This window comes from Anomaloglossus baeobatrachus, assembly GCF_048569485.1.
Source record: "Anomaloglossus baeobatrachus isolate aAnoBae1 chromosome 3 unlocalized genomic scaffold, aAnoBae1.hap1 SUPER_3_unloc_1, whole genome shotgun sequence".
Classification (NCBI taxonomy): domain Eukaryota; kingdom Metazoa; phylum Chordata; class Amphibia; order Anura; family Aromobatidae; genus Anomaloglossus; species Anomaloglossus baeobatrachus.
This window is the reverse complement of record NW_027441780.1, coordinates 554,115-569,042: the sequence shown is the minus strand read 5'-3', so window position 1 is coordinate 569,042 and position 14,928 is coordinate 554,115. Positions and strand designations below refer to the sequence as shown.

The window sequence follows — 14,928 nt, the reverse complement described above, 5'->3', positions numbered from 1 at the left end:
TTCTATTCTGCAGCTCCTCCGGTATCTCCCTCCTCCTCTGCTCTCTCCCTCCCCATCTGCTCTCCCCCTCTGCTGTCCCCCTCTGCTCTCACCTCCCCCTCTGCTCTCACCTCCCCCTCTGTTCTCACCTCCCCCTCTGCTCTCACCTCCCCCTCTGCTCTCACCTCCCCCTCTGCTCTCACCTCCCCCTCTGCTGTCCCCCCGACGTCCTCTTACCTGCCTTCACTGGCCTGATCACATCTGCCTCCATCACTGGGTCCTTCTTTCTGGGTCTTCTGCTGATCTGTCCAACGTCCTGCCTGCTGCTCCTGTAAAGCTGTTCCTTGCCTTCTGTTCCTCCTGCAGTTCTTCTGGTCAGTGATCCTCCTGCTAACCCTCTGGGTACTGTGAGTATAACTTTTTTTTTTTTTCTTTTTTTTCCTCTATCCCCTGTCCATTTTTACACCTTATGCATCCGTGCGTCCCGCCGAGCGCTGATCAGGGATGCAGATAACGTATCTGCATCTGTGGTCAGTTTTCGGCGGGACTTTTTTTTCCCGTATCCCCGACGCTTTTTGTATTGCATCTGTCCGTGTGTCCCGCTGAGCGCTGATCAGGGATGCACATAACGGATCGGCATCCCTGCTCAATTTTTGGCGTGACAAAAAGCGTCAGGGATACGGAAAAAAAAGTCACGACAAAAATTGAGCAGGGATGCCGATCCGTTATCTGCATCCCTGATCAGCGCTCAGCGGGACGCACGGACAGATGCGATACTTTTTTTTTCCGTATCCCAGACGCTTTTTGTATCGCATCTGTCCGTGCGTCCCGCTGAGCGCTGATCAGGGATGCACATAACGGATTGGCATCCCTGCTCAATTTTTGGCGTGACTTTTTTCCGTATCCCAGACGCTTTTTGTATCTCATCCGACCGTGTGTCCTGCAGCAGCCGATCAGTGCACCGCGTCTGTGCGTTTGAAAAGTCAAATGGCGTTCCTTCTCTTCTGAGCCTCGCCATGCGCCCAAACAATTACTTTCCACCACATATGGGGTATCTGCGCACTCGGGAAAAATTGCACAATACGTTTTATGGTGCATTTTTTCCTGATACCGTTGTAAAAAAAAAAAAAAAAAAAAGCTACCTGGTTGATGCAAAAATTTTGTGGTAAAAAAAAAAAATAATTTTCACAGTTCAACGCTTCTGTGGAGCCCCTGGGGGTCCAAGGGGCTCACCAAACATCTAGATAAATTCCTTGAGGGGTCTAGTTCCAATATGGGGTAATTTGTGGGGGAGCTCCACTGTTTAGGCACCATAGGGGGGTCTCCAAACGTGACATGGCGTCCGCTAATGATTCCAACCAATTTTGCTGTCAAATGGTGCTCCTTCTCTTCTGAGCCTCGCCATACACCCCAACAATTACTTTACACCACATATGAGGTATCTCCGTACTCAGGAGAAATTGCACAATACGTTTTATGGTGCATTTTTTCCCGATACCCTTGTGTAAAAAAAAAAAGCTACCTTGTTCAAGTAACAGTTTTGTGGTGAAAAAAAAAAAATTGTATTCATGGCTCAACATTATCAACTTCTGTGGAGCCCCTTGGGGCTTGCTAAACATCTAGATAAACTCCTTGGGGGGTCTAGTTTCCAAAATGGGGTCACTTGTGGGGGAGCTCCATTGTTTAGGCACCTCAGAGGGTCTCCAAACGATACATGGTATCCGCTAATGATTTGAACCAATTTTGCTGTCAAATGGTGCTCCTTCTCTTCTGAGCCCCGCCATGCGCCCAAACAATTACTTTCCACCACATATGAGGTATCGTCGTACTCGGGGAAAAAATGCACTATAAATTTCATGGTGCATTTTTTCCTGGTATCCTTGTGAAAAAAAAGCTACCTAGTTGAAGCAACAGTTTTGTGGTAAAAAAAAAAATATATATTTTCACGGCTCAACATTATAAACTTCTGTGAAGCCCCCAGGTGTTCAAAGTGCTCACCAAACAACTAGAAAAATTATTTGAGGGCTCTAGTTTCCAAAATGGGGTCACTTGTGGGGGAGCTCCATTGTTTAGGCACCTCAGGGGGTCTTCAAATCCGACATGGCGTCCGCTAATGAGTGCAGCTAATTTTGCGTTCAAAAATTCAAATGGAGCTTCTTCCCCCTTCCGAGCTCTGCTGTGCGCCCAAACAATTGATTTCCACCACATATGGGGTATCAGCGTACTCAGGAGAAAATGCACAATAAATTGTATGGTGCACTTTCTCTTTTCTCCCTTGTGAAAATGAAAATTTTATGGCTAAAGTATAATTTTTGTGTTAACCCCTTCAGCCCCCAGCCTGTTTTCACCTTAAAGACCCGGACATTTTTTGCAATTCTGACCAGTGTCACTTTGACAGGTTATAACTCTGGAACGCTTCAACGGATCCTGGCGATTCTGAGATTGTTTTTTCGTGACATATTGTACTTCATGTCAATGGTAAATTTAGGCCGATATTTTTTGCGTTTGTGTGAAAAGTTTGGAAATTTGGCGAACATTTTGAAAATTTCGCAATTTTCAAAATTTGAAATTTTATGCCCATAAATCTGTGAGATATGTCACACAAAATAGTTACTATGTAACATTTCCCACTTGCCTACTTTACACCAGCGCAATTTTCGAAACAAAATTTTTTTCCGTTAGGAAGTTAGAAGGGTTCAAAGTTCATCAGCAATTTTTCATTTTTCCAACAAAATTTACAAAAAAACTTTTTTAGGTACCACATCACATTTGGAGTGACTTTGAGAGGCCTAGGTGACAGAAAATACCCAAAAGTGACCCCATTCTAAAATCTGCACCCCTCACACTGCTCAAAACTACATCCAAGAAGTTTATTAACCCTTTAGGAGCTTTACAGCAACCAAAGCAATGTGGAAGGAAAAAATGAAAATTTTACTTTTTTACACAAAAATGTTACTTTAGCCATAAAATTTAGCATTTTCACAAGGGTATCAGGAAAAATGCACCATAAAATTAATTGTGCAATTTCTCCTGAGTACACCGATATCTCATATGTGGGGGAAATCAATTGTTTTGGCGCACGGCAAGGCTCGGAAGAGAAGGAGCATCATTTGAATTTTTGAAAGCAAAATTGTCTGGAATAATTAGCAGATGCGATGTTGCGTTTGGAGACCCCCTGAGGTGCCTAAACAATGGAGCTCCCCCACAAGTGACCCCATTTTGGAAACTAGACCCCTCATGGAATTTATCTAGATGTTTATTGAGCACTTTGAACCTCTGGGGGCTTCACAAAAGTTAATAACTTTGAGCAATGAAAATAAAAAAAAAAAAAAAGTACCACGAAATTGTTACTTCAACCAGGTAGCTTTTTTTTCACAAGGGTATCAGGAAAAATTGCAACATAAAATGTATTGTGCATTTTCTCCTGAGTACACAGATACCTCATATGTGGTGGAAATCAAATGTTTGGGCGCACAGCAGGGCTCGGAAGACAAGGAGCGTCATTTGACTTTTCAAACGCAAAATTGTCTGGAATCGTTAGTGGATGCCATGTTGTGTTTGGAGACCCCCTGAGGTGCCTAAACAATGGAGCTCCCCCACAAGTGACCCTATTTTGGAAACTAGACCCCTCATTGAATTTATCTAGATGTTTACTGAACACTTTGAACCCCTGGAGGCTTCACAAAAGTTAAGAATGTTCAGCCGTGAAAATATATATATTTTTTTTTTACCATGAAATTGTTATTTCAACCAGGTAGCTTTTTTTTCCACAAGGGTATCAGGAAAAAATGCACCATACAATGTATTGTGCAATTTCTCCTGAGTACACAGATACCTCATATGTGGTGGAAAGTAATTGTCTGGGCACACAGCGGGGCTCAGAAGAGAAGGAGCGCCATTTCACAGCAAAATTGGTTGGAATTATTAGCGTACGCCATGTTGCGTTTGGAGACCCCCTGAGGTGCCTAAACAATGGAGCTCCCCCACAAGTGACCTCATTTTGGAAACTAAACCCCCATGGCATAAATCTACATGGGTAATGAGCACTTTGAACCCTCACGTGCTTCATACATTGAGGCATAAAAACAAAAAAATACTTTTTTTTTTCCACAAAATGTTATTTTAGGCTCCATTTTTTAATTTGTACAGGGGTAACAGGATAAAGTGGACCGCAAAATTTGTTGGGCAATTTGTTCTGAGTACGCTGATACCTCATATGTGGCAGAAAAACACTGTTTGGGCGCACGGCAGAACTCCAGAGGAAAGGAGCGTCATTTGACTTTTTAAATGGAAAATTAGCTGGAATCGTTAGCCGCACCATGTCGTGTTTGGAGATCCCCCTGATATGCCCAAACAGTGGAGCTCCCCCACATGTGACCCCATGTTGGAAACTAGACCCCCCCAATACAAAGAAACATTAGTTTGGCATAGTAAAAAATACAGACGTCAGTAAAAAAAAAAATAAATATATGCATCTGCAACTGACACTAAGGCAAGCGCCACACGTGAGAGCAATGCACAAATCTCGCATCGCATCACCCGACACAGCCGCACACTGTGCGAGAGTGCGGTGGCTGATGCAGGGGCGGTGGAGCGGCTGATGGGGAGAGTGCAGCGGCTGATGGGGAGAGTGCAGCGGCTGATGGGGAGAGTGCAGCGGCAGATGCTGGGGAGTGCAGCGGCAGATGCAGGCGAGTGGAGCGGCAGATGCAGGGGAGAGTGGAGCGGCAGATGCAGGGGAGAGTGGAGCGGCAGATGCAGGGGAGAGTGGAGCGGCAGATGCAGGGGAGAGTGGAGCGGCAGATGCAGGGGAGAGTGGAGCGGCAGATGCAGGGGAGAGTGGAGCGGCAGATGCAGGGGAGAGTGGAGCGGCAGATGCAGGGGAGAGTGGAGCGGCAGATGCAGGGGAGAGTGGAGCGGCAGATGCAGGGGAGAGTGGAGCGGCAGATGCAGGGGAGAGTGGAGCGGCAGATGCAGGGGAGAGTGGAGCGGCAGATGCAGGGGAGAGTGGAGCGGCAGATGCAGGGGAGAGTGGAGCGGCAGATGCAAGGGAGAGTGGAGCGGCAGATGCAAGGGAGAGTGGAGCGGCAGATGCAAGGGAGAGTGGAGCGGCAGATGCAAGGGAGAGTGGAGCGGCAGATGCAGGGGCGGTGGAGCGGCAGATGCAGGGGAGAGTGGAGCGGCAGATGGGGAGAGAGCAGTGGCTGATGGGGAGAGGGGAGCGGCAGATGCTGGGGAGTGCAGCGGCAGATGCAGGCGAGAGTGGAGCGGCAGATGCAGGCGAGAGTGGAGCGGCAGATGCAGGCGAGAGTGGAGCGGCAGATGCAGGCGAGAGTGGAGCGGCAGATGCAGGCGAGAGTGGAGCGGCAGATGCAGGCGAGAGTGGAGCGGCAGATGCAGGCGAGAGTGGAGCGGCAGATGCAGGGGAGAGTGGAGCGGCAGATGCAGGGGAGAGTGGAGCGGCAGATGCAGGGGAGAGTGGAGCGGCAGATGCAGGGGAGAGTGGAGCGGCAGATGCAGGGGAGAGTGGAGCGGCAGATGCAGGGGAGAGTGGAGCGGCAGATGCAGGGGAGAGTGGAGCGGCAGATGCAGGGGAGAGTGGAGCGGCAGATGCAGGGGAGAGCAGTGGCTGATGGGGAGAGGGGAGCGGCAGATGCTTGGGCGGTGGAGCGGCAGATGCTGGGGAGAGTGGAGCGGCAGATGCTGGGGAGAGTGGAGAGGCAGATGCTGGGGAGAGTGGAGAGGCAGATGCTGGGGAGAGTGGAGAGGCAGATGCTGGGGAGAGTGGAGAGGCAGATGCTGGGGAGAGTGGAGAGGCAGATGCTGGGGAGAGTGGAGAGGCAGATGCTGGGGAGAGTGGAGAGGCAGATGCTGGGGAGAGTGGAGCGGCAGATGCTGGGGAGAGTGGAGCGGCTGATTGGGAGAGAGCAGTGGCTGATTGGGAGAGGGGAGCGGCAGATGCTGGGGCGGTGGAGCAGCAGATAGGGCGAGAGCAGTGACTGATGGGGAGAGGGGAGCGGCAGATGCTGGGCGGTGGAGCAGCAGATGGGGCGAGAGCAGTGACTGATGGGGAGAGGGGAGCGGCAGATGCTGGGGCGGTGGAGCAGCAGATGGGGCGAGAGCAGTGACTGATGGGGAGAGGGGAGCGGCAGATGCTGGGCGGTGGAGCAGCAGATGGGGCGAGAGCAGTGACTGATGGGGAGAGGGGAGCGGCAGATGCTGGGCGGTGGAGCAGCAGATGGGGCGAGAGCAGTGACTGATGGGGAGAGGGGAGCGGCAGATGCTGGGCGGTTGAGCAGCAGATGGGGCGAGAGCAGTGACTGATGGGGAGAGGGGAGCGGCAGATGCTGGGGCGGTGGAGCAGCAGATGGGGCGAGAGCAGTGACTGATGGGGAGAGGGGAGCGGCAGATGCTGGGCGGTGGAGCAGCAGATGGGGCGAGAGCAGTGACTGATGGGGAGAGGGGAGCGGCAGATGCTGGGGCGGTGGAGCAGCAGATGGGGCGAGAGCAGTGACTGATGGGGAGAGGGGAGCGGCAGATGCTGGGGCGGTGGAGCAGCAGATGGAGCGAGAGCAGTGACTGATGGGGAGAGGGGAGTGGCAGATGCTGGGGCGGTGGAGCGGCTGATGGGGAGAGTGCAGCGGCCGCCGTGACGCTCTCCTCCCGCTGCGCCACCCCCTGCATCTGACGCCGCTTGCTCTTACTGCTGAGTAGTGGCATAACATGCAGGGGCGCAGCGGGAGAGTAGCGGCGTCATATGCAGGAGCGCAGCGGGAGAGCAGGGGCAAAGCACATGGAGCAGGGCAGCGGTGGATCGGGGGCTGTGACTTACAGATGGGCACCCGCAGGGATCGCTCTCCTCAGATTCCACGGAGGGAGACGCTGAGGAGAGCGATCTCCTACAGCGAGCTCACCCGGTCCCAGAGGCACGGTGCTGCTTGGAGAAATCGGTCACAAGGCCGATCTCTCCAATCAGAGCTGGGGGCGGGTGCAGTAAAGCTCACTGAGCTCCAGCCAATGGCCAGTGCTGCAGCAGCACTGACATAGCTGGATTTCAATGCTTCAGCCATTTTCAATGGCTGAAACATAACACTGGCTGTGATTGGCTGAACGGCGTTCGTCAGCCAATCACAGCCTCCGTAGGTCCGGGAAGGAGACACCACCCCTCCTGAGGTCAGGTACAAGTCCTCTCCTTCCCGAATCTACAGTTTTTTAAAACCGATCGCGGTGCCCGGTGCTCCGGGGCCGCGATTTCGCCATGACGGATCTATCCGTCATGGGTCTTTAAGTACCAGGGCACCATGACGGCTAGATCCGTCAAAGGTCGTGAAGGGGTTAAAAAGTAAAATTTTCATTTTTTCCTTCCACATTGCTTTGGTTCCTGTGAAGCACCTAAAGGGTTAATAAACTTCTTGGATGTGGTTTTGAGCAGTGTGAGGGGTGCAGTTTTTAGAATGGGGTCACTTTTGGGTATTTTCTGTCCCTTAGGCCTCTCAAAGTCACTTCAAATGTGATGTGGTCCCTAAAAAAAAAAATGAGAAATTGTTTGGGTATTTTCTGTCCCTTAGGCCTCTCAAAGTCACTTCAAATGTGATGTGGTCCCTAAAAAAAAAAATGAGAAATTGCTGATGAACTTTGACCCCTTCTAACTTCTTAACGAAAAAAAAAAAATTGTTTCGAAAATTGCGCTGATGTAAAGTAGACAAGTGGAAAATTTTATTTAGTAACTATTTTGTGTGACATATCTCTCAGATTTATGGGCATAAATTTTCAAAGTTTGAAAATTGCGAAATTTTCAAAATTTTCGCATAATTTCCTAAATTTTCACAAATAAACGCAAAAAATATCGGCCTAAATTTACAACTGACATGAAGTACAATATGTCATGAAAAAACAATGTCAGAATCGCCAGGATCTGTTGAAGCGTTCCAGAGTTATAACCTGTCAAAGTGACACTGGTCAGAATTGCAAAAAATGGCCCGGTCATTAGAGTGTTTTAGTGGCCGGGGGTGAAGGGGTTAAAGAAAAAAAAATTGAATAAAACTAATCTAACTCAAAAAGAAAGCTTTCAAAAATACAATATTGTTGACTAAAACAATTATAAAATGACCGAAAAATTAGCATTAGGGCGTCCAAATTGTGAAGACAAAACAATGAAGGAAATCCCAATGTCATAATGTACCACACTAAGTGGATCCTGCCACGTCTGCGTCTATCCCTGCTGAACTGACTCTGGGGCCGCACGGGGGATATAGGAGGCGTAGAGGCCATGCATGGATTGGTCTCAGGTATCATATGGCTCTGGTAGCAGAAGCGCCCATCTAGAACCTTCCACATGACTTTTCCTTCTGTTCCTGACTTTTACATTATTTGTTTTACAGCTTTGAAATTCAGGGAAAAGATATGCAGAACGCTGCAGACACAATGGAAAAAGGAGAAATGGATGTGTGGAGTGATGAACGGAGTAGAGACCTTTCCACAGGTAACCCTCCTCAGTGAAGAGTCACCATTAAATAACAAAGAGAACAGTCACATTCCCAGCTGCAAGGAGAAAATGAAGTTACATTCTCCCTGCTGCCGCTCGTATACAGTCACCGATGCAGTGCGGGAAACAGTAACACTTACCGCTCACAGGCTGTCAGCCAAGGAACAAGAGGGTTGATTACTGTGCACCCACTATGTAGTGAGTGGTGACTGTTGCAGTCACCAGCACAGTAGGAGAGGCTGAAAGTGAGCAGCTGCTGGGAGAATGTAACTGCATTTTCTCCTTGCAGGCACTGTGTCACAATCTCTCCGCTGTCTTGGGCGCAGTGAGTGACAATTTTGCCTCTCTATGGAATCAGGGCCGTGCCAAGCTGTTAGTTTGTTGAGCGACAGCTCAACTGTCCAATCTGAAAGTGGGAGTTGTTTGGTTTCTTCAGGGGTTCCCTGTTCTGAATGATTGATCAGTTACTTAGCTGAGTAGTCCCAAAACCAGGGTATCACGGAGGTGCCGGGGTAACTGGAGAAGAGACCCCCCCCCTGAAACAGGCCCTCAGACTAGGGACTTTGTGCTGTCCCTTATCCCAGAGGTAGGCTTGATGGTATCCAGGTCTGGACTGCCAGCGTAAGACTAACTCCTGTCCAAACCCTGATCTAACACCCCCCCCCCCACACCGGGACTGGAGATGCAAACCCCACAAAGGATCGCCACAAAGACTGGAATCACAGGAGCATAAACTGAAGGTATCATCTGCAGTAACAAGTAATATCTCAAACCTTAAATAGGGAGAAGACAGCTGAATAGAAATTAGTCCCCTGAGTCTCAAGGAGCCACAAACCACTCCACAGGACTGGAAAACAGTGTAAAACACTCAGCTGAGGCTGAGCAACTAATTTCAGGTTGCTTGTGAACAGAGTCCGACGCCACCACGGCTCCATGCGAATGTGGGCCTCGGTTATCTGTGCTGTGTTCTGATCTATAGCTGCCAGACCTTGGACCTCCTCTGACCATCCATTTGCCCATATCCGCTATCCTCCTGATATTCTGACCCCAGAGCTGACTACGCCTTTGTCTTTCCCCTTAGTTCACGGCATGTTCTCTTTGTATCTGACCCCGGAACGTTTGATAACCCTGCCCTCACGGCTTGTCCGTGCAGTGACTAGCGTCACACACTGTTCTAATAAGCCAGATAGATATCATTTAAATACTAGGTACTCAGATTACCACTATAACTGCAGGTAAAACAAAAAGCCAGCACTAAATGTGCACTACAAATTCCAACTGTACTTATTATAAATATGAGATTTTTGGCAAAAAAATTGCAATTTCTTGAACCACCCCGCAACTCCACGGCAAATCTCAGTTGGGGCAGTCCTAACACTAAAATATTTTTATAAAATGTGCCAAACGGCCTCACATATGAAGTAGTAGAACTGCTCTTAGCAGCAGTCACTGAGCTTGAACACCACATGACACATGGCCTTGGTTATCGTGCTCTGATCTATAGTTGCCAGACCTTGGACCTCCTCAGACCATTCATTTGCCCTGATCCGCTATCCTCCTTATATTCTGACCCCAGACCTGACTACGCCTTTGCCTTTCCTCTTAGTTCACGGCATGTTCTCTTTGTATCTGACCCCGGAACGATTGATAACCCTGCCTCACGGCTTGTCCATGCAGTGACTAGTGTCACACACTGTTCCAATAAACCAGATAGATATTTAAATGCTAGGTACTCAGATTACCACTATATCTGCAGGTAAATAGTGTTTTTGTAGCTGCCAGGTTATCTTTAACTCCTTCTCAATATCCAATGTATTATTACATCCTATTGCTTCTTGCGGCTCAGAAGCTGTCTCCATTATTGCCAGCAGATGATGTCTATTCAGTTATTCAGTGGAGGTAAGCTTCACCGGCTGCTGTTAACTTTTCGATCTTTGACAGCAGCATTTTCAGCTCGCAGCCTATGGGGTACAACGTTCCACATATCCAACACCCCCAGCAACAGTTATCATTGGGTGCATATGGGTCGCCATAATAGCTGGGGGTCGGCTAAAGACCCCTTGCCCTATATAACGGTACTCCTATGATCTCCACACCTAGATACATTCCTTCAGTGGTGTAGATTTCAAAATGAGATAATTTGTGGGGTGTGATTCCACTGTTTAGGCACATCAAGGGCTTTACAAACGTGACATGGCATCCTCTATTTCAGCTAATTTTGTTCTCCAATAGTAAAATGTTGCTCCTTCCCTTCCGAGTCCTGGGGTATTGGCGTACACATGAGAAATTGCACAACAGAATTATATGGTCCATTTTCTCATCTTACCCTTGGGAAAATGAAAATTTGTGGTTAAGGCTAAGTTCACATTTCCGCTAAAATCTATCAGTCACAATCCGCTGCTCTTGTAAACAACGGAATCCGTTTAGTGGATTCCGCTGCTCCCATAGACTTGTATGAGCAGCGGATTGTGACTGATGATGCTGCGTTGCACCCTCCGCCTGACTGATCAGTCATGGAACGACTGACCGCCGGGCGGGGGGAACGCAGCATGTAATGTTTTTTGAGCAGCGAGATCCGTCGGATTTCGCTGCGCATGCTCTCTGGCTCCCTGCACACGTCACCAGCTTTGGTTGGTTACCCGATATTTACCCTGGTTACGGTGCAAGGAGCCAGCGCTAAGCGGTGTAGGCCCGTAACCAAGGTAAATATCGGGTAACCAAGGTAAACATCAGGTGCTTTGCTGTTACCCGATATTTAGGCTGGTTACGTGTGCAGGGAGGCCGACACTTCCCCGCTCGGCCCCGCCCCCTCCCGCACTCCGCACATGTATGCACACACACACGCACACACACACCTGTCCCCAGCCATGCAGACAAGCACTGCCACTGACACCCTCGTCTGGCCCCGCCCCCCGCTCGGCTCCGCCCCCTCCCGCACTTTGCATGTGCACACACACACATACATACATACATACATGCACATACACACACTCACTCACACATACACTCACCTGTCCCCAGCCATGCAGACCGCAGCACTTCCACTGACATCCTCAGCGCCTGGCCCCGCCCCCCGCTCGGCTCCGCCCCCTCCCGCACTTTGCATGTGCACACACATACATACATACATACATACATGCACATACACACACTCACTCACTCACCTGTCCCCAGCCATGCAGACCGCAGCACTTCCACTGACATCCTCAGCGCCTGGCCCCGCCCCCGCTCGGCTCCGCCCCCTCCCGCACTTTGCATGTGCACACACATACATACATACATACATACATACATACATGCACATACACACACTCACTCACTCACACATACACTCACCTGTCCCCAGCCATGCAGACCGCAGCACTTCCACTGACATCCTCAGCGCCTGGCCCCGCCCCCCGCTCGGCTCCGCCCCCTCCCGCATTCAGCATGTGTGTATACACACACACACACACACTCTCTCTCTCTCTCTCTCTCTCTCTCTCTCTCTCTCTCTCTCTCTCTCTCTCTCTCTCTCTCTCTCTCTCTCTCTCTCTCTCTCACCTGTCCTGCAGTCCCTCACCTGTCCTGCAGTCCCTGCGGCACTGACGTCCTCAGTGCCACGGCCCCTCTCGGCTCCCCTCCCCCCCCGAACTCCGCCCCCCGCACACAACGGAATCCGACAAAGAATCCTGTTCTTTGTCATCCGCTGTACAGCGTTGAACAGCGCATCAGTCACATGCGTCAAGCGACGCATGTGACTGATACAAAACAACGGAAATGTGAACTTAGCCTAAAGCAACACTTTTGTGGGAAAAATTAAAATGTTTATTTTTTTTCCTTCCATATTGCTTTCATTTCTGTGCCGCATCTCAAGTGTACTTTGGCATTGCATTACTGCTGTAGGAATATTACAAAAAAGGGATAAATACATTGCTAATGTGAAAAATGAGTAAAAAGACATAGGCATTGCATTACTGCTTCAGAGATATTTGCAAAGAGAGCTTCTTAGCTTATGTATTGGCAAATCCATGTGAGGCCGATCACCTTGACAAGGTGATCTCATTATATTGGGAACCTAACCTTAAATGCCTCTATGTGTGATTAAAAATCTGCATTTCTGCTTCCTGGCTAAATAAGATGGTGGACACACCCTGGCTATAGGGCAGAGTGCTTGGTCAGGTGCTTGTCACGGTTATCTGGCTCACATGGATTGGTCAATACATGAGCTAAGAATCTCACTTTACAAATATCTCTAAAGCAGTAATGCAATGCCTATGTCGTTTTACTCATTTTTCTCATTACCTATGTATTAATCCCTTTTTTCTAATATTCCTACAGCAGTAATGCAATGCCAAAGTATCCTTATATTATTGAGTGCCACTGGATATGCTTTTGTAGATATGTTTTATTGAATGTCGTTTTGAGCACTTCGAAGGGTGCAGTTTTTAAAATGATGTCATTTTGGGTATTTTCTGTCACATAGGCCTTTTAAAGTAGAACACTACACACTTTCTTTGGAATTTGTATGGATTTATGTGTGTCTGTGTATGTTTGAGGTTATATTATTAAAAGCTTATAACCTTCAATTTTATTTATGGCAGATAACGGTACCAGTAGTTCCACACAGAATGCTAAGGAAAGTGAAAGTAACAAAGAAGCGAAGCCATATTCATGTGCAGAATGTGGGAAATGTTTTGATCGGAAATCACATCTTATTACACATGAGAGAATTCACACAGGAATGAAGCCATATTCATGTGCAGAATGTGAGAAATGTTTTGCTAACAAATCAAATCTCATTACACATGAGAGCATTCACACAGCAGTGAAGCCATATTCATGTTCAGAATGTGAGAAATGTTTTGCTTGGAAATCAGATTTTGTTAAACATGAGAGAATTCACACAGGAGAGAAGCTATATTCATGTTCAGAATGTGAGAAATGTTTTGCTCGGAAATCACATCTTATTAGACATGAGATAATTCACACAGGAATGAAGCCATATTCATGTGCAGAATGTGAGAAATGTTTTGCTGACAAATCAAGTCTCATTACACATGAGAGCATTCACACAGGAGTGAAGCCATATTCATGTTCAGAATGTGAGAAATGTTTTGCTTGCAAATCAGATTTTGTTAAACATGAGAGAATTCACACAGGAGAGAAGCTATATTCATGTTCAGAATGTGAGAAATGTTTTGCTGCCAAATCAAGTCTCATTACACATGAGAGAATTCACACAGGAGAAAAGCTATATTCATGTTCAGAATGTGAGAAATGTTTTGCTCGGAAATCATATCTTATTAGACATGAGAGAATTCACACAGGAATGAAGCCATATTCATGTGCAGAATGTGAGAAATGTTTTGCTGACAAATCAAGTCTCATTACACATGAGAGCATTCACACAGGAGTGAAGCCATATTCATGTTTAGAATGTGAGAAATGTTTTGCTTGCAAATCAGATCTTATTAGACATGAGAGAATTCACACAGGAGAGAAGCTATATTCATGTTCAGAATGTGAGAAATGTTTTGCTGCCAAATCAAGTCTCATTACACATGAGAGAATTCACACAGGAGTGAAGCCATATTCATGTTCAGAATGTGGGAAATGTTTTGCTCTGAAAGCACATCTTATTAGACATGAGAGAATTCACACAGGTGAGAAGCCATATTCATGTTCAGAATGTGGGAAATGTTTTGCTCGGAAAGCACATCTTATTACACATGAAAGAATTCACACAGGAGTGAAGCCATAGTCATGAATAGAATGTCTGTTTTAGTAAATATTAATAGACTTTTACTATCTGTTAATAAAGAGTTCATTTTATGTCATTACGGTTGTGTACTTTTTATAATGGATCATTTACAAATTATTCATTTTTTTTACACATTTTTTTTAATTTTTGATGGTGAATTTTTTTTTCTTTTTTTTTTTTTTATAGCCAAGTTGTATGCTTTACTCATCCATTTGTGTATTGCTTGAATGAGAGCAGAATTCATTTTGTTAAATCTACACTCCATTTTGTCTTTGTGTAAAGCCCCCGTCACATGTAACGACTTACCAGCGATCCCGAAAACGATGTGACCTGATAAGGATCGCTGGTAAGTCACTGGGAGATCGCTGGTGAGATGTCACACAGTCAGACCTTACCAACGATGAAGTAACGATGAGCGAACTGTATAGGAGGTCATTGTTAGGTGTCAAACACAGCGATGTGTCCTGCCCAGCAGGACATCACCTTTGAAGAAAATGCTCTGGACCCTTCGGCAACGATTAGCGATCTCACAGCAGGGGCTTGATCGCTGGTAGGTGTCACACATAACGAGATCGTTGGCGAGATCGTTACAGCGTTACAGAAACGGTGACGCAGCAACGATCTCGTTAGCGATCTCGTTGTGTGTGACGGGACCTTAAAGCCTAGGTCACACGTAGAGACGCAGCAGCGATCACGACGACGATCTGACCTTATCTGGATT

At 47.6% G+C, this 14,928-nt stretch overlaps 1 protein-coding gene across 2 annotated transcripts in view; it reads left to right on the top strand.

The window, feature by feature from the left end:
• Window positions 1-14,209, top strand: part of LOC142258701 (uncharacterized) — a 279,057-nt gene extending 264,848 nt beyond the window's left edge. For both annotated transcript variants that reach the window (XM_075331323.1, XM_075331322.1), the window contains 2 exons: window positions 8,361-8,461; window positions 13,048-14,209. In XM_075331323.1, coding sequence (XP_075187438.1) covers window positions 8,383-8,461; window positions 13,048-14,207 — 1,239 coding nt within the window. In that variant the 5' untranslated portion in view covers window positions 8,361-8,382 and the 3' untranslated portion in view covers window positions 14,208-14,209. The remainder of the gene's footprint in view (window positions 1-8,360; window positions 8,462-13,047) is intronic.
• Window positions 14,210-14,928: the final 719 nt, after the last annotated feature.